The following is a 22,560-nucleotide window of genomic DNA, read 5'->3' on the forward strand; positions in this document are numbered from 1 at the left end:
TTTTTTACTGTATGCAAAAGGGTTAATATTTTATGTTCCATTTTTTTATGCTATTCGTTTGGGGGAAGTGGCTCTGGTTGTGTTATGGTTTAGGAACTATGCACCTTAAATTCCTGTGTGTTTTGTGACATTTTACTTCTTGGGAGTACCAAGAATTATAATTCTATTAATGCAATCAGTGAGTTCACAGTTACAGTTTCATGCGGCTATACTGCTCAGTATAGTAAAACACTGCTTATGTTACTATGACTGTTGGGCAGTGTACAATTAGTCTGTACTGCAACATTTGTTCCTCAAAAAATTGCAAGAATTAAGTATTATACTTAGAATTAGCAGCACTTCTGAACCTGCAAAAAGCTTCTTTTGCTTATCGGCACATTTCATTATTAAATTCATCTCCATGCTCTTTTCTTGCTTGACAGCTATTTTCATATCCATACTTAGCCTTACATCCAGCATTTTAATGTGATCTTTATTTCATATAAGATTTGCTTTTCTTGTTCACAAAGTGCTTGGTTTTATTATTTTTTTTTATTTTTAGGGAGTAAACTTTGAACCTTTAGGAAAAGTTAACAAAATAATGGCTTAATGACTGCAATTTTTGTTTAATGGTTTGCCAAACTATTTCAGTAGCAAGTCTTTCCAGTTCATTATGCTTATGCCACTCCCCAGATTTGTGTACGTGTTTCTCCAGAGTTTTTTGGTCAAGTGCCCTAGTGGCTATGCCAGCCCCCATGTCACTGAGCTGGTGGTCTTTTCTCTCCGCTGGTTGTGCTTGCTGCCACACATGAGCCAGTGAAAGCTACTGTCTTCAGCTTGGATCACCAAGGCCATGTCCCCCCAGTTCTATGGCCGCTGACATGGTCAAGTTAAATTAAGTCTGAGTGCTAAGAAATAAGTGTATAACACTGAACAACACAAGGCAATGACCAGTTTCTGAAAGGCTATGCAAGATCTCCGCTGCAGTATTCCATGTTTTTCTTCCATTCTGTTCTATATGTTACATGAAATGCAGTTTCGACTACCACAGTCTTGTAGGGATTCCCATGACTACATAATTGCAGATTTTTGTCAATGATCATTGGCTAAGGAAAAACTGACAGGAAAGGTAAACAGTAGGGACTTGGTCCTCTGCAGTAAGAAAGCACCTTGCTCCTTGTACCTTTATTTACTTTTAAAACATCTTTGTTAATAACAGCTATTTAAAAAAGTGATGACTACATATAACAGTAATAAAGAAAACAAAGACTTCCATTATTATTTTCATGCAGTGTTTGTGTATGCATATATACCGGTTTATATATTATATATAATTATTTTTTCCTTTAATAGTTTTCACTCACTTCCAACAGTGCATACAATACTCAACTCATGCTGGGATGTACATAGAGGTTAAAACCAGTACAAAGGAAGAAAAGTGCCCAAACAGTAACCAATAAATCCCAAAAAGCACTCGGATAGCTGTTTCCACTGCAAACCACAGTGTTTATTCACACAGACACAGCACCAGCAACCACAATGTAAAATTTAATGTTGACATACAACCAGTATGCTTTTGTTGGGAAACTTCATCAGATAACTATGAATGTTGCACTACAATCTTGCCAATAACTTAATTAGTGCAATTAAACCTTTGTTGATTGACCAAATAGATGTAAAGTTAAACTAGACATTCTGCTGGCTTAAACTCACACTGAACATTCTAAAATCATTCTCATTTAAAATTCCTAAACATTATGACCATGATTTGTTAAAACAAATATCAAAACAAATACTAAGACAACATTATATGTTAAATACAAACATTTGATGAAGTTTCTTGAAGAAAACATACTGGTTGTATGTCAGCATTAAATTTTACATTGTGGCTTATACAGAGAAAGAGGTTGGTGAAGAAGAAGTGGGATTGTCAGAGAGATGAAGAAAGTAGACAGGAGTATAAGGAGATGAGGTGCATGGCAGAGAGAGTGGTGGCGAAGGCTAAGGATAAGGCATACGAAGAGTTGTATGAAAGGTTGGACACAAAGGAGGGAGAAAAGGACCTGTACCAATTGGCTAGACAGAGGGACCGAGCTAGTAAAGATGTGCATCAGGTAAGGGTGATAAAGGATAATGAGGGAAACATACTCACAAGCGAGGAGAGCATGTTGAGCAGATGGAAAGAGTACTTTGAGGGGCTGATGAATGAAGAGAATGAGAGGGAGAGAAGGTTGGATGATGTGTGGATAGTGAATCATGAAGTGCAGTGGATTAGCAAGGAGGAAATAAGGATAGCTATGAAGAGGATGAAGAATGGAAAGGCTGTTGGTCCAGATGACATACCTGTGGAAGCATGGAAATGTTTAGGTGAGATGGCAGAGGAGTTTTTAACTAGATTGTTTAATAAAACCTTGGAAAGTGAAGGGTGCCTGAGGAATGGAGAAAAAGTGTTTTGGTACCGATTTTTAAGAATAAGGGTGATGTGCAGAGCTGTAGTAACTACAGAGGGATTAAACTGATCAGTCACAGCATGAAGTTATTGGAAAGAGTAGTGGAAGCTAGGTTAAGAAGGGACGTGATGATTAGTGATCAGCAGTATGTTTTCATGCCAAGAAAGAGCATTACAGATGCGATGTTTGCTCTGAGAGTGTTGATGGAGAAGTACAGAGAAGGTCAGAAGGAGTTGCATGTGTCGTTGTGGACTTAGAGAAAGCATATGACAGGGTGCCTAGAGAGGAGTTGTGGTATTGTATGAGGAAGTCAGGAGTGTCAGAGAAGTATGTAAGAGTGGTACAGGATATGTACGAGGGTAGTGTGACAGTGGTGAGGTCTGCAGTGGGAGTGACGGATGCATTTAAGGTGGAGGTGGGATTGCATCAAATATAAGCTCTGTGCCCTTTCTTATTTGCAGTGGTGATGGACAGGTTGAAAGACGAGATCAGACAGGAGTCTCGGTGGACTATGATGTTTGCAGATGACACTGTGATCTGTAGTGAGAGTAGGGAACAGGTGGAGGTGACCCTGGAGAGGTGGAGATATGCTCTAGAGAGAAGAGGAATGAAGGTCAGCAGGACAAAGAAAGAATATGTGTGTGTGAATGAGAGGGAGGATAGAGGAACGGTGAGGATGCAGGGAGTAGTGGTGGTGAAGGTGGATGAGTTTAAATACTTGGGATCAACAGTTCAGAGTAATGGTGAGTGTTTAAGAGAGGTGAAGAAGACAGTACAGGCAGGATGGAGTGAGTGGAGAAGAGTGTCAGGAGGGATTTGTGACAGACAAGTATCAGTAAGAGTGAAAGGGAAGGTCTGCAAGAGGGTAGTGAGACCAGCTATGTTATATGGGTTGGAGACAGTGGCACTGACAAAAAGGCAGGAGTGAGAGCTGGACGTGGCAGAGTTAAAAATGTTAAGATTTGCACTGGGTGTGATGAAGGTGGACAGGATTAGGAATAAGTATATTAGAGGGTCAACCCAGGTTGGAAGGTTTAGAGACAAAGCCAGAGAGGCAAGATTACATTAGTTTGAACATGTGCTGAGGAGGGATGCAGAGTATGGTGGGGAAAAAGATGCTAAGGATGAAGCTGCCAGGTAACAGGAAAAGAGGAAGGCCTAAGATAAGGTTTATGTATGTGGTGAGAGGACATGCAGGTGGTTGGTGTGACAGAGCAAGATGCAGAGGACAGGAAGAAATGGAAACAGATGATCTGCTGTGGCGACCCCTAACGGGAGCAGCCGAAAGAAGAAGGAGGTTTTTGGGATTCATTATGTACATAGAGGTTGCCGAAAACATAAGTATTGTGGCCTGTGTGTCTTTAGTAAACTAACAAGTCTGCACTGCTTTCCGCATGCTGACAATCCTGGATGAATATTCATGTGGATGAAAAAAATCAACATGTTTATTCATCAGTTTAGAAAATTGTTGGGCAGGCCTTGCTACTGTGCCATCTGGGGGATTACTGCTATAAAACAAAGCGTTTCTTTAAACACTGACAACCCACCAGCATTTTATTTATCCTGCTTCTGCTAGATAGCTTGAGCTTCTTACAAAGTTCACAACTCATTTTGTGTGGTCATGTCGCATACAAACTTTGTGAAAGTATTTCTGCTGTAGTTGTCATGCATAACATCTGTCTGAACAAAAGAAAGACATTGGCTATCTCCCAACTGGTGATTCCCCCTGAGAAAGATGGTTAAATGAGAAATATTAAACTATTTTCTGATAATCAGACTAAGTAGGTACTGGTAAAATAATCAACTGAATAGCAAAAATCTAGTTGCTAGAAGAAACAAGGCTGTAAAACTTAAAAACAATACTCAGCTTCACAGCATTTCTGTTCTTCCCACCATTCATACTGGTCAGCTGGATTTCTCTGATGTCTTCTCTAAACAACAGAGTTGGTTTATTGTGAGATTACTTTCACCACTGTGGTGTAAGCTGAACTGAGGTCCACGAGGGGATGCTATATCCTACTTACCAAGATAACTCTTCAACAGCTGAAAAGGCCAGACATTTATTTTTTTCTAATTCAGAGATCATCAATGTTTTAAAAAAGGTAATAATTGTTTAGTCATCATTTACTCGGAGACTAACTTAGCAACTTCTTGGGGTCAAATAATTTGTGGATATACATATTAATGAAAAACTAAATTAATACAAGTTTTATTTTCTCTGACATTTTGTTTCATAAAACTCTGCACTTGAGTCACCATGTTAGACAAGTCTACTGCCCACAGCCAGATACTGTCTTTCACTTCATTAACAAAGCATACTAAGGTTATAGTATACACATTTTGTGATTTATAGGCAAGCAATCCAAATTTAGTCATGTACTCCAAATTATTTGTTCTGACAAATTTTAAAATGTTAAAACTTATCTCTGTCCTTGTTTTTATGTAGGCAAAACGGATTGTAAATTCAAGGACAGGTTATACAAACATCTGTATAGTATCAGGACTCAGGAGAGTAAAAACAGAGAATGCTTTAGGTAAGCATATTCAGGAACACCCCTATCATAGTTTTACTTTTAGAATTATAGATCAAGTACAACATAATCCCAGGGGGGTCCATTGGGTTTATTATTGGAATTTTCCGAACTCATGTGGCAAATTAGATTAAATGCCTATAATTCACCAGGCTTAAATGATAAGAGCTCACTAGCTTGTATATTAAAATGAAAGAGTATTCAGAGATTAATACAGCAACATCATGTTAAGTGTTATGACTAGTTATAAGTTTTAACATTTTAAAATATTCAGAAAATGCTTTGTAGAAATTAAATTATTTATGATTATTTACATATATTTATTTATTCATATATTCACATTACTTATGATGTTTATTCAACATATTTGTTTTAACCAATTCCACTTTCTTCTAAGAGTATTTAATAAGTTTTAATTCATTACTATGCTAATTTATTGGTTTTAATACAATGTATTCAATGCAATAGGGTCAGTATACCTTTTAGAATTTGAATTGTGTGTTAACATCATGTGATGATTAATTATGTATATATAGGCTAGATAATTAATTTATTCCTTGTCTGAGGAAGTTTTACTTGCTAGAGTAAGACGAAAGCGCTTACTGCACTGTTTTGAATAAATTGTTTTGTGGATGAACTACGAGCCAGCAGTTTATTTTATTTTATCATTACAGTTTGGAAGCTTTTACAAGTTTGTCTTTTCGTTAGGTATATATCCTCCCATCTCTCCCCTCAGCCCTGATGTGTCTACAGCAACCAGGTGATATCACTTTGCATCACAAAGCTGGCTAATGCAGTACGGTATTTTTGATTATTACAAAACTCTAGAATGTTTACACATAAACTGGTCTTACAGATAAAAAAAAATGCAGAGTTGAGTGCAACTATTCATATGTTTTTTTACACACAACTTTGTCAGCAAGTTTACTTCTACGTGATGAACACACAGGTAGAGGTGTTATTTCCCTTGACCAACAATGTATGTTCAGGCAGATTTAGAAATCTAGTCTGTGAGGTTCTCAGTAACAGATAAGTTTATCAGGGTTTGTGAGAAGAAACATGGTTATTATCTGGGTACATTCGGACTGTAAATAACTTATAGAATACTGCTTAATGTCCGTACCTCCCTGTCTGGTATAGGCTGGGGAAAATGAAGTCTTTACAAGAGAATCTATTTTGCTGTTCTCTGTATACAAATTTTGTAAAGACTATGCTTTTAATAAAGAGAGAGGTAGCTCTAAAGCACTCGATATATACCTGGAGAGGAAACAATCTATAAAAAGTCAGTGAGGTTTAAAATAGATAAAATGCAAATGTGACATTAAAGGAAAACTTCAACATGAATTTTAGAACACTGTTTGCAAACAACTGCATACCATGGCTAGTAAGCAGTACAAAGGTGCAACAAAACCCTGTGTGATTCAAAAAGATCTGTACACAATGGGACAAGATCTTGTAAGCAGTCTTGTCCCATTGTATACATACTATATTCCACTCACAAATCACATGTGTAATTCTATGATTGTATATGGTCAACAAATGTAACAGTATTTGTTCCTGAGCTGGTCCTACTGAGGTGGTGTATGTGACTGTAGCTGCATAACAGCAAATAGTGCTATGCTTGGGGTTGCAGCAATCACCTTTTTTTTGATATATTACTCAGCATAAATAGCTGAGAAACATAACACTGTTACAAAAGAAAACCAAAAACCCCTTTTGTACAGCACAAAAAAAAAAAAAAAAAAACTTCCAGCAATGGAATCTCTTGAGGTGCAGACAAACTTCTATCATAACCATACTGTTCTTACCCCCCTTTGCAGTGATGCTGATAAACTGCCAATCTCCTCACTACCATATTATTGTAATGGCCTTAGCTCCATCATTATGCATAACTGTGATATGAATCACAACCATGCATGATTGCAGAGCACAGCACAGCAACGGAAACCTACATACTAAATTGTGTAAAAGTAGAATTTAATACATAGGTGTCCTCTACTGTGCTGTACTGCACGTTTATCATAAAGCTCAACTGTCCAGATTTTCGCATAATGTCAAAATTTGCCTCATATTTTGGTCTACTCCTCATAAAATTTTATGATTTTCTTGCAAATCATTGACAACTGAAGTCACAAAATAATGACATACATTTGAGTTTCAGACTTCATATACTTCAGAAAATATGCACTAACACAAAACCTGTTATCAACTATGTTTGTCAGAGTGCTATTTTAAAATCTGCCCTTGATTTTGGGCCTTTGCCCCCCCCCCCATTACTTTGGGCTTAGTCTAGATTTCTTACACTTGGAGGTTGAGAAGTATGACTTGTCATGCAACACAGCACGGTAGAACAACTGCTGAGCTGCTGATGGAAGTGGGAATGAACTAGGCACTGGCACAGTCTGTACACGCTTGTATACAATGCGCTGGCTATCAACCCTAGTCCTGAATGACAGTGTACTAAATATTATGAATACTTCTAATAAACATATTGGTAGTTACAACATCAGAATTCCAAAGAAACAATTCCTCCTGCAATAAACGCAGCAAATCAAAACTTTAAAATCAAAGTTATAACGTGAATACTGTAATTAAATGACAATATTCTAAAAGCATTAGATGAACAGCTACACAGAACTGCAGGGAAAAGAAGGCATTTACTAGCTCTTTGAAGTAAGGATATTCAGGCTCTTGGTGTGATCGGGCAGGGACTACAATCATCTCTCTGAAAGACAGAGGATACACTCTTGTCTCAGCGGTACATATGCCGTTAATCTTCCCTGCTAGTGACTGGAGGACCTAATGGGAATTGTTTGCTACTAAGGACTGCATGTGGGTCTATGTCAGATACTTGCAGATGTGACTTACCTGTGCTGCACCCATTTTTAATTAGGAATTGAGTAATGATCGTTTGGATGTCTGCCCAGATGATGGTTCTACCAGGATCTCTTTCAGAAGGGAATATTGTAAATGGAGGTGCAGGTGGCTGCCAGGCATGGAAGAACAAAAAGTAGATAAAAAAAATAAAAATAAAAACTGGAAAGTCCTTACCCAGAAATCTGCTTTACTGTTTCCCTTCTTACATCGCTCTGCCAAAACAGACACCCCCACAGTTACATCAGAGATGGGTTCCTCAGCAGACTTCATCAGGATGATATGGATCACACGACCCTCATAAATGTGGGCATCAAAAGCGATATTCCACTGTGGATACATTGTTGGTTTCTTCTGCACCAGTGTTTTCCCTCGATCTAGAAAAACAGAAATAATTAGGCATATAAATAATCTGATTAGTTTCATGCCCCAGTTAAATCTAAGAAACAGTGTTTTTGCACTACACACTATGCTATTATTAGTTGTTAAATAACTTGGCTGAAATTACACACTTTTGCAAACTCTGATTAGATTTATCTCGTTGGAGAACAAAAATGATACTGTGAGCCATACACTTCTGTAATCTATGGTAATCATAGATAGGAATCTGAAGTCTGAAGACTGTAACTCTAGGAATCTGAAGTCTGAAGACTGTAACTCTATTCCTATGAAAAGTAGAATTATATGTGTAAAAGTAAGGCTACATATTTTATGTTTCAGGCTACAGTATTCCATAGCATTCTCCATACTCTGAGGAACAGAGATCTCAAATGAGAGTGTAGGGGTTCCGTGCAATTTGAGGAAAAGAGATTTCATAGCTACAGCAGTAAGGGTATGTGGTGTAGAATGCAGATCTTTAAATGTCTAACAGAGTTTTGAAATTCCACATTTTTTGTTTGAATCCCAGTTTATTTCCAGAACTTTCAGGATCTTCAATTTCGGGCTCTGCAGTTGTGAAAGGAATCCATCACACAACTGATATTTAACACTGTTGTATAAATACACTTTCTGCCATAGCAAATAAAACCAATGATGTGCCTACAAAGGTTAAGCAAATGGCACAATTCTAAGTGCAACATATCTTCGTAACAATACTGATAATATTGAAATAGAGAATAATTCTTAATTTAAGCTCTGGAAAAAAAAAAGAGGCAACTTGTGTGTAGGTTTGTTAGAAACAGGACCATGTATGCCTAATCAAAAGGACCAAGAACACATTAATACAAAGTAGTCCAAATTAGTTTCAAGATGCCTTTCATCAGCATCTGAACTTCAGGATCAAAAAAAATTAATACTTATCAAAACAGTAGCTCTATGAGGTGGTGACTACTATAACAGTATTCATTCTTTAGTACAAGTCCTATATATATATATATATATATATATATACATATGTATATATACGCACAAAGTTGCTGTGTGTTATTTTCTTTTTTCAAGTGACAAATTCTTAAGAAAACACAGTAGAAATACCACATGATAAAATAGAAATGTGTAAGTGAAAGTACAGTTGTGTAAAATCTTACCATAACAGTATGTCTTTCTCTTCACTGATAGAGTATTCTGTACATAAGGGATCTCCTGTCAAGGATAGCCCAATGTCCGGCCAGTATACCAAAGCTTTTAGGTTTTACAGACACTGTACATAACATGTATACTCACATAAGCTGTAGGGCTTAAAATGTGATGTAAGGATGCAAACACACAGAACTGAATTGCCCCATGAGGGAAAAAAATGCTTCAGGGACAAAGGAGAACATGTACATCTAGAACAGAAAGGAAGGAAGGACCCTTCGCTCAGTAGGGCAACAAAAGCACAAGGACAAGAGCTTGGAAACAGGGGGAATTTTTATTTACATTTGTTTACCGGGTAATTCTGACTGGACACAAGTCCTTTTTTCAGCGGATGCCCACGGAGAAAAGCTCCACATCATGTACATGATAAATAGAGATACAAAGTTGCAGCAATAGTAAACAACATTACAGGTTGTTGGCTTTAATACAATAACAATATATTGATTATCAACAGTATATACAGTAAATGTTGCAAGTTAAGATAGTTTCTTGTTTATAATATTAGTAACAAAATTGTCAGACCAGATGTTAAAGTATGTAAAGACAACTAGCTATTTCTGACTGTGGTTAGTAGTGGCAGTAGTATAGTTGGGTTAAGAGTCTAGGTGTGGGGGGGGGGTAATGGGGGGTGTTAGTCTGGATTAGAACAAGGACAAAGCCAGTGGAAATTTAAGTGGAATTTGAGTGCAGTCTTGAAAAGGCTGCTAGAAGGTAGAGTAGTTATAGAGGGTGGAAGATTGTTCCAACATTTAGATATGGTACATGAAAATACGGCTTCCCCTGCTAAGTTTTTGGGTTTGATAACAGTGAGTTGATTTTTGTTGCTTGATCTTAGGGGCCTAGTGGGGTGATAGGGTTGGAGAAGGGTTTGAAGGGAAGGCATGATAAGGGGGTGGTTAAGTTTATGAGCGAGGGTGAGTTGATTAAAGTGAAGGAGTTGTGGGAGTTCTAGCCAGTTTAGTTCTTTAAGGGAGATACAATGATGGCTGCGGTAGGAGGTACCAGCAGAAAATTTAGCTATTTTGTTGCAACAAGCATCCAGCTTGTGTAGGTCTGTCTGTCTAAGGTTGGTAAGTATGGAGGATGCATAGAGTAGGGTGGAGATTAGCTGGAAATTGGCTATGGAGATTCTATCCGCCTTGGTTAGGAATTGGCGGCTTCGATATAATGCACCAAGTTTCTTGTGAACTTTTTTATTGTGAGAAATATGTGGGTGTCAAATCTAGGTTTGTTGTCTATTTCCACACCGAGCAATTTTGTGTGTTCTGATAGAGAGATGATGGTATTGTCTTTGGCAAGAATGTTGAAGTGGGGGGGGGGTGTTTGGGTGGCTTTGGAAGGTTGGAACAGGAGAAGTTTTGACTTAATTGGGTTGAGTAGGAGCTGAGCATCGGATAGCCAGCTTTCTACAGAAGAGAATGATTCCTGTGTGATTTGTTGTAGTTCTGGTAGAGTGGGGGCAAAGCAGATGAGAGTTGAGTCGTCTGCGTACTGTATAAGAGATGCTTGTATGGTGGCAGTATGTAGGTTGTTAGTGAAAAGTGAAAATAGCAGAGAAGGAGGAAGGGACCAAATACTGCATCAATGAAGAAGAGAATATCTACTCTTACGGTAAGATTTTAAACACCTGTACTATGTCCTTCCATATTACTGTTGAAGTTTCTGTACATAAGGGAGAGTACAAGAGATAAGAAGAAAGCTGGGAGGAGGACGGGACAGAAAAGCCATAAAAAACCCATGTAAAATAGCCCTGACCCTGTAAACAACATCCAGTTTATAATGTTTAGTGAAAGTATGAACAGAGTACCAAGTAGCAACCTCAAGGATGGGGCTGGTGTCCAAACCATAGAAAAAGCACCAGAGGAGGCAACTGCCCTAGTAGAATGTTCTTTTACAGAGAAGAAAGGCACTTGCTATAAAAGGAATAATAAAAAGAAATGGCCTTAAAAATATAGGATGAGATATTTTGCTTGTAAGTCCTTGGATGAAAAGAAACAAAAAGTTGATCAGACTTATGAACTGCCTTCATTTTACCCAAATAATACTTGAGCTGCCTATGCAGATTCAAGGTGTGAAGAATGTTTTCACTCACAGACAGTGGAGAAGGAAAAAAGGAAGGATGTGAATAGTCTGATTCAGGGGCAACACGTTAACCACCTCAGGCATAACAGGATTAGTCTGAAGTGACACCCCATCTCTGCAAAAAAATAAACAAAGAGGAATAGCCATGAAAACCTGAAATTCAGACACTCTCTTAGCTGAAGTGAGAGCTAACACAAGAACAGTCTTCCAAGCATAATTTTGCAAAAAAGTTAAGCTAGCAGGTTCAAAAGCCTGAGTCAATTTTTCAAGAAAAAAATTGAGCTCTCAAGAAGGAAGAATAGGGTTTCTGTGAGATCTGATATGAGGGACGCCTTTAAGAAATTGCTTGACCTCAAAATGAGAGGCCAAAGGTGGATTTAAGGGCAGACGAGTAGAAATTGCTGAAAGATGAGCTTTAACTGATGGATTTGCCAACTCTCTGGAATTTAGGAATAGCGGAGACAAAAATATGTTTGAGATCCTGCAAGGCCTTACCCATATCCTGAAGAGATTTAAACAGGTCAGCAGCACCTGTCCCAAAAACATTTTTATTACCCAGAGGGGCATCCAAAAGCTTGGCTTTCATATCATCAGATAAAGCCTGCAGACATAGCCAAGAATAATGCCTCATCACAGAACCAAAAGCAGCAGCCCTAGAAGAGGCATCAGTAGGATCATAGCTGCATTTTATGGAGTGACAGGTGACCTGGAAAGTGGATCTAAGAAGGGAAACAGTTGAAGCCTTCCCCAAATCAGGAGGGTCACAGACATACCTCTCAACCTGGAAACATCAAAAATCTGGACAAAGGCCCAAGAAAAGTAGGTACAACTGGCCAAAAATCTGGACACTAATTAACATAAAATTTGCATGCATAATCATGTAATCCTGCCCACCCCAATGGAATTGTGGGATGCCAGCATTCATTCAAACGCAAATTGAAAAACAGACAAAATATTAAACACAAAATATAACCAGAAAAATAATTTCAAACACAAGAGCTTGCAACTACATCCTAAATATTCAGAAACATCAGTAGGTATGCCACTGAAATCATAACAGTTGTGATTTGTAACAAGAGAGTGAGCCCTAAACACAAATAATCAAATTTCTAGACTTTTTTATCCTTCAAAAACATTATTAACAAAGAATTTTTATTGTAGCACTTAGTGGGCAATACCAGTAAATAATGACTGAACCTGACTTTGGGCCTTCATCCCTATTTAATTTTGCTGATGCTCCTCATATAACTACACAAACTGCACTCCCTGCAATGTTAAGACAGACACACACACACACATATACATGGACACGTGTGCATACATATATGTGTATTATACACACACACACACACACACACACACACACACACACACACACACACACACAACTGCGGTGGTGGTGCTGCGATAGTGTTGTCGCCTCACAGTTAGACGTTGCCCATTTGATTCTCAGTTAGAGCGTCTTCTGTGTGTCGACATGTGTGAATGGGCGTTCCTTTGTTGAAGGTTGTGCCTTAGGCCTGGCAAGCCAGCACGTAAAAATCTACTGCCAATCATTAGCAGACCAGAGTATAAAAACAAGTGTGGAGAGTTGCACTATCAGTCTATACAACCATAAGTGTTTTGTCTGGGCAATCTTTCAGAGATAATTAAAAGTATTAAAGCTCTGTGTAACAAACACATTGCTTCATTAGATTTTAGTGCTAAAATTTTACTTCCTACTACTTCTACATATTTTACATTCCATGTATTATCCTGCTAAAAGGTCTAATTAAATGTACCCAGCACTGTATAGGTTTCCACTTATTTTACTGCATGAAAGGATTATGTGGTTGATCATCTCAGTTTTCACTTCCTCTTTATCCTCTTCACAACTCCATCTCTTCCTACAAACACCTTCCTTCACTAGTCATCTTTAAGTTTATGGCCTCTGGAAATCCCAAGATTTCCCAACTCCCTTATTTTAATAAGGAAGAGAAAACTTCCACGGTTTTACATTACCCACACCAGCACCCTTCATAATGTAACACAAGCACTTTCATTGTCTCTAAAGTTGTAATATGGAAATTTGTTCATTTCTTCACAGAAATAATTACATGTTGATTCCACATATAAGGTGGTTGTTTTCCGATAAACAAAACCATGCTCCAACTGCAAAGGGATGGTAAAGAACACGACATTAACTAGCAGAACACTGTGCCTGGAATTTCAGTAATCATTTCAGATTACAGTGGAAACCTGAAACTAACTTAGTAAATTGTAACAGCCAATAATCAAAATCATTAGTCTTTCACCTCAACCTAAAAAAAGAAAATGTTCAGTGTTCCAAAATAAACCAACATTCCAGTACTGTACATGGTTCTAGCTAGCAATCATTCATCTATACTAACCTGAAAACTTATCACTGTGTATTACAGAAAATGCAAAACAGAGACCTCCTCTGTCCCATACTTACTAGCAAATATTAAAAGTGTTTTTTTTTAACAGCAGCCTTTTTATAGCAACATGCTAAATAGCAAAATATGCTCCTATTAAAAAGTACAGTTGTGTACACTTACCATAAATGTAGATGTTTGAGTGTATTCACTGTTGCAGTCATCACATTTGGGTTATCTGTGTGCAGTAGCCCTCAGCCAGCCTGATTATCAAAGTCTTGGGTCCTGTGTCAGTTGCTGTCTCATCTTCCATGACGTCAGGTAGTCAGAGGTATAAAGCATGCAGCTGACGCCATTACATCAGTTTTTCTTGCCCTAGATGTCAGGTGCCCCCATAATGGGAAGCAATTATATACAAGGTTACACCTCCAACAAAAAAGCAAATACACCAAAAAGCTTTAAGCATAGCAAACCAGAATAGACGTACAGTCAATAGAAGTCAGGGGGCTGGAGTGAGGGTAACCAGGACTTCAACAGTGAATACACTCGAACATCTACATTTATGGTAAGTGTACACACCTCTACTATGTTCTTTGTGTTTCACTGTTGCAGTCATCATATTTGGGTAGATTCCCAAAGCTAAGGATGGGAGGAGGTAATTAGATAGCATTAGGACCAGTTATAAGGCCCTGCAAGACTGCAGTGGCAAAGCCAGCTATGGATTTAGAAAAAATTGGCAAGTGGTAATGCTTGGTGAAGGTATGTACAGAACTCCAGATAGCAGCTTCTAGGATGTCCGTGGTAGGGACACCTCTGAGAAAGACTGTAGAGGCAGAGGTAGATGCAGCCCTGGTTGAATGTGGTCATATTCCCTGTGGGGTAGGTTTTCCATGGTGCTTATAGCAGAAATTAATGCAATGGCCTATTCCACTTAGAAATGGTTTGCTTTGAAATGGCCTTCCCCTCTGCCCCTGCAGCAAATGCAACCAGCAGCTGTTCAGATTTCCTGAGAGTCTTAGTACTGTCCAAGTAAAATCTAAGTTGTCTGTGCACGTCCAAGGAGTGCAATATCCGTTCCCCTTTATTCTGTGGATTAGAAAAGAAGGTTGGCAAATGAATGGACTGATTAAAGGCCACACTGCATACCACCTTGGGCATGAAGGAGGGATTGGTCCTGTGGGACACCCTGTCAGCATGAAAGATGATGAAAGGCTCCACTGCCATGAGGGCCTGTAATTCAGACACCCTTTTTGCTGAAGTGATGGATAGAAGGAAGGCTTTTTTCCAAAAAAGGAATTTCAACTCTGCGTTTGCAGCTCGCTCAAAGGGAGATAGAGTGAGCTTTTACAATACAAAGTTAAGGTCCCAGGCTGGAGTAGGGCGTCTCCTGGGTGGTCTTAAGTTTTTGGCCCCTCTGAGGAATTGTAATGAGCTGAAATGGCTGAGGCATGAATTTTGATGGAGGAAAAGGAAAGGCCTTTGTGACACATCTCAGTTAAGTATTGAAGAATATGGGGTAAATTGGGTGCTGCTGTGCCCATCCCCTGAGTTTGGCTCCAGGAACAGAATCTTTTCCATTTTTCAGCATAGGATTTCCTAGTACTAAGCCTCCTTGCCTCCAGAATGACATCCATTCCCTTTGCTTACTGAGGGATGGTAACAGAGATCAGGTAATTTGCTAGGCTGCCAGGTTCAGGGTTTGAAGCTGTGGGTGCAGAATCTGGCCCTCCTGCTGGGGCGGCAGGGCAGGGGTCTGAGGCAGGTGCCATGATGCCAGCAGTGACACACTGCGCAAGAGAGGGTACCAGTGTTGGTGTGGCCAGTCTGATACAATCAGTATTGTCCTTGGTTTGCCCCGCTTGATCTTTAGCAGTACCTTGAAGAGGAGAAGCAGAGGGGGAAGGCATAAACGGACAGGTTTTTCCAGGTGAAGGACAGGGAATCCACTTTCCAAGCTTGTCTATGGGGAGTCCTTGTGCAGAATTTGTCCAAATGGTAGTTCTGGGGGGAGGCAAACCGGTCCATCTCTGGGCTCCCCCATTTGTTTCTCAACTTGTTGAATATCTTTGATTCCATTTCCACTCGTGTGGGTCCATGAGATTTCTGCTTAGGTCGGCTGCCAGTGTACTTAGCTTTCCTGTCAGGAATTGAGCCAGTAGGTGCACTTGGTAGCTCAAGGCTATGTTCCACAGAGCCATGGCTAGTCTGCAGAGAGGGTATGAGTGGGTTCCCCCCTGCTTGTTTATGTACTACATAACAGTGGTGTTTTCCGTCTTTACCAATAATTGTCCTGGAAGAATATGGTCCTTCAAGGCTGTCAGAGCATTCTGTACAGCTAACATTTCCTTGTGAATGATATGCAGGTGCATTTGATTTGGGTTCCATTTGCCCTGAATGCACTGCCCTGCCAAGTGAGCCCCCCATGCATAGTCTGATGCGTCTGTTGTTAGGTCTTGTGCGGAAAGGGGTAGAGTGAATGGCAGTCCCTTGTTTTGGTGGCAGGCCTCTGCCCACCATAGGAACTCTATCTGTAGACAAGGTATGACAGGAATCATTGATTCTACATCCTGAGAATGTTCACTCCATAGGCTTTTTAGATACCACTGTAGTTTCCTCATATGCAGTCTTGCATATGGAATTAGTAGAATGCAAGAGGCCATAAACCCCAGGGCTTGCAGATAGCTGGGTCTTTGTGGCCAGTAGTTTGAAGTAGACTGTCAAATGAACTTGTTTCTCTGGCGTGAGGAAGGCCATCTGAGAAGTTGTATTCAAGCTTGTTCCCAGGAATACAAATTGTTGGCAGGGTACAAGATGTGATTTCTTTTCGTTTATGGTGTACCCCAGAGATGTTAGCAATTTCTTTACAAATGCCAGATGATATAATAGTATGTTATGGCTTTCTGCCTGAATTAGACAATTGTCCATGTATGGGTATATTTGAATATTTCTTTGCTTGCAAAAGGCAATGACTGGAGCTTGGCACTTTGTGAATACCCTGGGTGCAGTAGATAAGCCAAAGGGCAGTGCAGAGAACTGATAGTGCATGTAGCCTGCTCTGAAGCGTAGGTATCTTCTGCAAGATTCCCTTATTGGGATGTGCAGGTAGGCTTTTTTTTAATCCATTGTTGCCAACCAGGCATCTTTGCCTAGCATGGAAAGCAGCTGATGAAGAGTTAGCATCTTGAATTTTGGGATTACCAAAAATGTGTTTAGGATAGACAGGTCCAGGATAGGACGCCAGGAATTATCTTTTCTGGGTACCAGAAAAAGTCTTGAGTAGAAACCTTGCCCCCATTCTTCTTCTGGGACAGGTTGAATAGCTCTGATGCTTAAAAGAGAGAGAACTTGCTTTTGAGCCTCTGCCCACTGATTTGGGGGTAGGTCTGGACAACCGTTGGTAAGGAGTGGAAGTGGAATCTGTATCCTTGGGAGACTATATTTAAAACCCATTTGTCCTGTGTAATGAGTAACAATTTTTTGCATGCAGGGCAATCTTTCCCCCTAAAGGAAAAGTCAGTTGAGCAGGGCCTGGAAGGTATAAAGTTAAGTCATTGATACAGTTTACCACAGGGGGTGGGAGTCTTACTCCCTGCTTTGGAAGTGGGAGCCCCCCACTGCTTAGGCCTGTGAGTACCTTGGGACTGAAGCCTGGGTGCTCTGCTGGTTCTGGGTTTGGGCTGAGAAGGCCTGGAAGAGGCAGGAAAGGACCAATTCTTAGAGGGCCAATGCCTACTAAATCTGGAAGGCTGTACTTGCAGGAAATCTTTAACAGTTTGCATAGATTTAGCTTTTTCCTCCATCTTTTTTAAGTACTTCTTCTGCTTTGTTGCCAAACAGGTGGTCTTGGTTTAAGGGAGCATCCAGTAATTTAGGTTTAACATGATCTGGCAAAGATTGCTCCTTAAGCCAAGCATGCCTTCTAAGTACAGACCCAGTGACAGCAGCCCTGCAAGATGCTGCTAATGAATCAAAACCACATTGCAAAGTATGTTTTCCAACTTGTTCAGCAGAATGCATTAAATCCTGTAATTCTTTATTTTCAGCACAGTCAGGAATCAAAACCATTTTCTGTTCAAGCAATCCAATAATATGCTGCTGATACTTTGAACATATGAAACTGGCAGTTTAAGGCCCTAATGGCCAGGGTTGTAGAAGTGTATGCCTTCTTACCCCATCTATCCAGCGCCCTGGAATCTCTATCAGAGGAGGTAGGATTTTTGGCAGTAGTAGCCTTAATGCCCTTAGGTCCCTGTGAAATGGTCTCAAGATCCGCAGTAGGATTTTTAAAGAGGAACCTGTGAGAGTCAGGTACCCTGTAATACCTATCGGGTTTTATGGGAGCAGGAGGTAAAGAGTCAGGGTCCAGGCTAGATTCCGAGAAGGCATCATCTACAATGTCCAGTACAGCAGGGATAGCTAAAGGCCTGTGTTGAGGCAAGTAGTAAAGGTGAATAAGAATTCCCTAAGCCTCTTTTTGGAGTCAGAGTAATCCTGGCTTTACCAGCAAAAATGCTCCCTAAGAGTATGCAAGGTTTCACCAAAAGAGAAATCCTCTGGAGGGGAAGCAGAGGGAATGGAGTCCTCTGCATCAGAATCCTCATAGGTAAATAAGGGCAAATCCTGGTCATCACAGAAAACAGAAATTTCAGAATCCTGATCAGAAGAATCAGAAGGAAAATCAGTCCTAGGTCTGTTGGGGTGGGGTGGGGTTGGCTTCCCCTGATTAGAGTAATAAGGTCTTCAGCCATTCTTATCATTTGTTTTTTAGGCATAGGGACCTGACCATGCGGTCTGGGCATCAGTTTTCTAGGCATGGATCGAGTTTTAGGCCTTGAAGAAGAAGATGGCGTCGGTTTAATATGCAAGTCTGTAGGCCTGAATACACCCTCAGAAGCTGGTGCCTGCACAGCAGCTCTGGACCCATCTGAGGTAGAGACATCCGCAAGTTCCACAGTCGAAGAAGCATCTTGCGGCATACCGGACTCCGGATGTATCTCAGTAGAGGCCTGCAAATCTGAAGTAGCAGGCATCAGGGGCTGCCAAAGCACCTCGCTGAGTACCGGTGAACTGGTGACTGGCTTAGGAAAAGCGTCGTCGGCAGCTTTGGACCTAAGCAGTCTGTGTCTGTCTTTATCTTTGCATTTGATCTGAATGTCGGGTTAATTGAACCAAGTACCAAAATATTTAGATGCGGAAATGAACCGACGACAAATAGTACGAGGTTTGAATAAGGCACAAAACCGACAGCAAGGTACACCGTGGTCTGGGCCTCAGCAAGGAATGCAGTACGAATGAAAATCTTTAGGAGGTATTTGCTTTCCACAAGAAATACAATTGTTAACTTTTACTGACATCGGTTTAGAGCAAGAAAAAGGATCCCCAACGGGGTACATAGCTTAGTTGAAGACTTCGGATCTGAAACTCGAAAATGAAAATTTCAGGAGTCGGACAACTGGCACTTGCGAACTGCTTCTGCTTCGGGCACCACACAGCAAGAAAGACTGATGTAATGGCATCAGCTGCATGCTTTATACCCGACTACCTGACATCATGGAAGATGAGACAGCAATCGATGCAGCACCCAAGACTTTAATAATCAGGCCGACTGAGGGCTACTGCAAGCAGATATCCCAAATGTGATGACTGCAACAGTGAAATACGAAGAACATCTGCTCTTTTCTAAATACCTGCAAAGTATTGCTGTCACTGTCAAGAGACAGTACCTTAAAATGTTTGTATGCAAATTATGCAAGACAGCAAAACTACTAAAGAAAAACATGAACTTTCAAAAATGCAAAATAATAAAACAAAACTTGGAAAAAAATCCTCACACCCTCCCCAGTAAAATTCCAGTCTCCTCATTTAACTACAAACCTCTGGAAACGGCGAGATTCAGATGACTCACCATCAAGGGAGCAGCACGTTCACTCTACACATCTTAAAACACTGGGACAAGTAAATGTGTAAGGCAGTGATGCAACATCCTCCTAATAAATAAGTCACCCTAATATGCTACTCCCTAATACATCTGATTAGCCCAAAGACTGCCCCGCGACCTACAAGCTGGAAGTATCCCCAGCTTTGAACACAGCCACTGCTACCCATATTCTGGCGTTTTATCCAAGTTAAAAGTTGACTGAATGATGAAACAGCTGATATTCACATAAGATGGGGGAAACATCATATAATACCACCAGTCCGGCTTTCAACTTTCATACGTTCATAGGTTAGTACTAGGCAAATTGCTTTTGTGGGTTATTTTAAGCCTAGCAAATTACTCCATGTTAGACTCAAACACTGGTCCCTTTGTCTGTAAGGTAAACACCTTAACCATTATGCCAACCTCCCAACCCATTTAAAAATTCTTTCGGCCTTTGCCCCTCCATTATTTTTAGTTGGTCCAGGTTTCTTGCATTTACAGGTTGAGAGGTACGATTACAACAGATACTATCCAAAAACGGGAAACCATGGTTCAGGGATGTAGGGTGACATACCAAGCTGGAAATATAAGGAAATGACTAAACATTTAAATCAACAAAACTAGAATATCAAAAACATACACAATAAAGAAAGGCTGCAAGTGGACAGTATGCACAGGATTACCACAAGTTATTTTTTTCTAATGCAGCCCTGGCTTTGATGGTTGAGACTGGGGAGGAGGGCATAAAATGCCACATCCTGCTATTTTAATGAAAAAAGAAAAAAAATCAAGTGTCCCTTTAATACTGAACAAAATTCCGTATCCAAAATATCTTGGTGTATGAGACAAGAAGCAACGAAGTACTACAACTATGACCGTCTTTTAATCAAAAGTGCTGACTTACACAGGAGTGGGGTTACTGTTTGTCCAGCAAGCAAGTCTCACAATGCACTAAGCAATGTCTCACTTTGGACATCTGGAACGGCGATAAACTATACAAAATTATGAGCAAATGTAATCAATACAACTGAAAGGATACACAAACAAAAGTCAACATGCAGTATTGCCCAATGCCAAAAGAACAAGAACTTAACATTTTGTAATTAAAATAAATAAAAAAGTGCTATCATCACTAATTTTTTATTTTTGCAGTTATCAGTTCTGGAGAGTGCCTAACCCTACCTCCAACGACAACTGTTTTCTGCAAAGCACAAGAGAGCATAACGTGGCCTCAATGCACTTGAGTTGCTGAGAACAGTCACTCACCCTCATCTTAGATGTGACTCGAGATGATTGTCAGTAGTTAACCAATGAAAGCCAAACTATAAAGTGAAATTAAAATGAATCTCAATATTGAACATGGCGCACACATAAAAGGACCAGATTAGAAGTCAACTCTTGCAAGACTTATGATGTAATTAAACTTCTGTTACACTGTCGCTAAACAGTTCTTGCACACATTGAAAATCTCCATATTTCACAACTCCAAGAAAAAAAATGTATAAAGTACAATTAGCAACAATTACTTATGCTCGTGCCTGCACTGTTTATCATACCTACACCACGATAGCCATCCTGAGAACATCCTTAGAAATGTTCTCTGCATTTTTTATAAGAAGCCTGTCCACTCTTAGCATACTCTGCTTTATGTTTTTCTTCAGCCATGTTCCCCATCTAACTCAAATACTGGTTGTGAATGCCTTGGCCAGCACCAAAACCAAGAATAAACACTCCGTGTATCCAACACTAAAGATGGCCACAGTCAGCAACACTAACACAGGCAAAACTAATCACTCATTCCTGCCAGTCATGCAAGTTCCTCCATGGAAAACTTTACTACCAATTGTCACACTACCCAATAGATATTATAGCCTAATCCCTTGCAAAAAGTCTACTCACTAGTTTACGTACGAAAACTCTGGATCAACCTCTGTACTCAAATTACTTAAAGGATCTAAATTAGCAAACTACTTAATACCTTGGAATCACAGACTTGCCTAACACATCCAGCCCATGACTCCACCACTATAGCTGCTCTTTGGCAAACTACAAGTACAGAGACAGCTTGCCGCAAGTGGCGGCCATAAATAACTGTTAAGTTCTCTGACTCTGAGTGGCAGTTAGCCACTGCTGCACTGTCTCATAATGCTGTTGTCATCACGCACATCCGTCTACATTGACGACATTGTATGATATGCTGGTGATGTGTGATGATGTCAGCATTACCTAAAATGTGAATAAAACAGAAAAAACAAAATTAGGATTTGAAGGGGCCACTTGGGAATGAGTGGGCACTATTATTTTGCCCCTGAAAATGGGAAATACTGAGGAATTTGGTACAGTTGAGCAGTAGGGTCAGAGACCACTAAAACTACCTGAGAAAGAAGGGCCACAACAAACCTGGTCATGTGCGTTTGGTAACTAATAGCACTAAAAGACTAGGTTGTAGCAGCATATTTTTTTACCAAACCTCTTCACAGCTCAACTATCTTTATCCGAGGGAAGGAGCTTAGTAGAAGACAAGATCTTAGAATGCATGTCAGAAGAAATTAAAACCACTGAAGGATCAGCAGAAAGGCACTTACACAAAAATTTGCAATCCTCCGGCACCTTATAGAACCTGCCAGGTTTCTTAGGAGCCAGGGTTGAGAATCAAGAGCCACAGAGGCAGCAGAAAAGGTGTCCAAAAAGGCTGTCAGAATAAGAGAAACATCATATGTCTAAGAAGACTCCATTTGTGAAAGGTCACAATATCTTTTTTGTTGGATGTCAGC

General features: G+C 39.9%; 1 protein-coding gene across 4 annotated transcripts in view; it reads right to left on the reverse strand.

Annotated features, from left to right (window-relative positions):
* PRKCD (protein kinase C delta) overlaps positions 1-22,560 on the reverse strand; it is a 2,080,121-nt gene that overhangs the window by 1,487,815 nt on the left and 569,746 nt on the right. For all 4 annotated transcript variants that reach the window (XM_044078172.1, XM_044078174.1, XM_044078171.1 and 1 more), the window contains exon 4: positions 8,012-8,211. In XM_044078172.1, coding sequence (XP_043934107.1) covers positions 8,012-8,211 — 200 coding nt within the window. The remainder of the gene's footprint in view (positions 1-8,011; positions 8,212-22,560) is intronic.

The sequence above is a fragment of the Protopterus annectens genome, chromosome 7.part0 (assembly GCF_019279795.1).
Source record: "Protopterus annectens isolate FY-2018-M chromosome 7.part0, PAN1.0, whole genome shotgun sequence".
NCBI classification, from domain to species: domain Eukaryota; kingdom Metazoa; phylum Chordata; order Ceratodontiformes; family Protopteridae; genus Protopterus; species Protopterus annectens.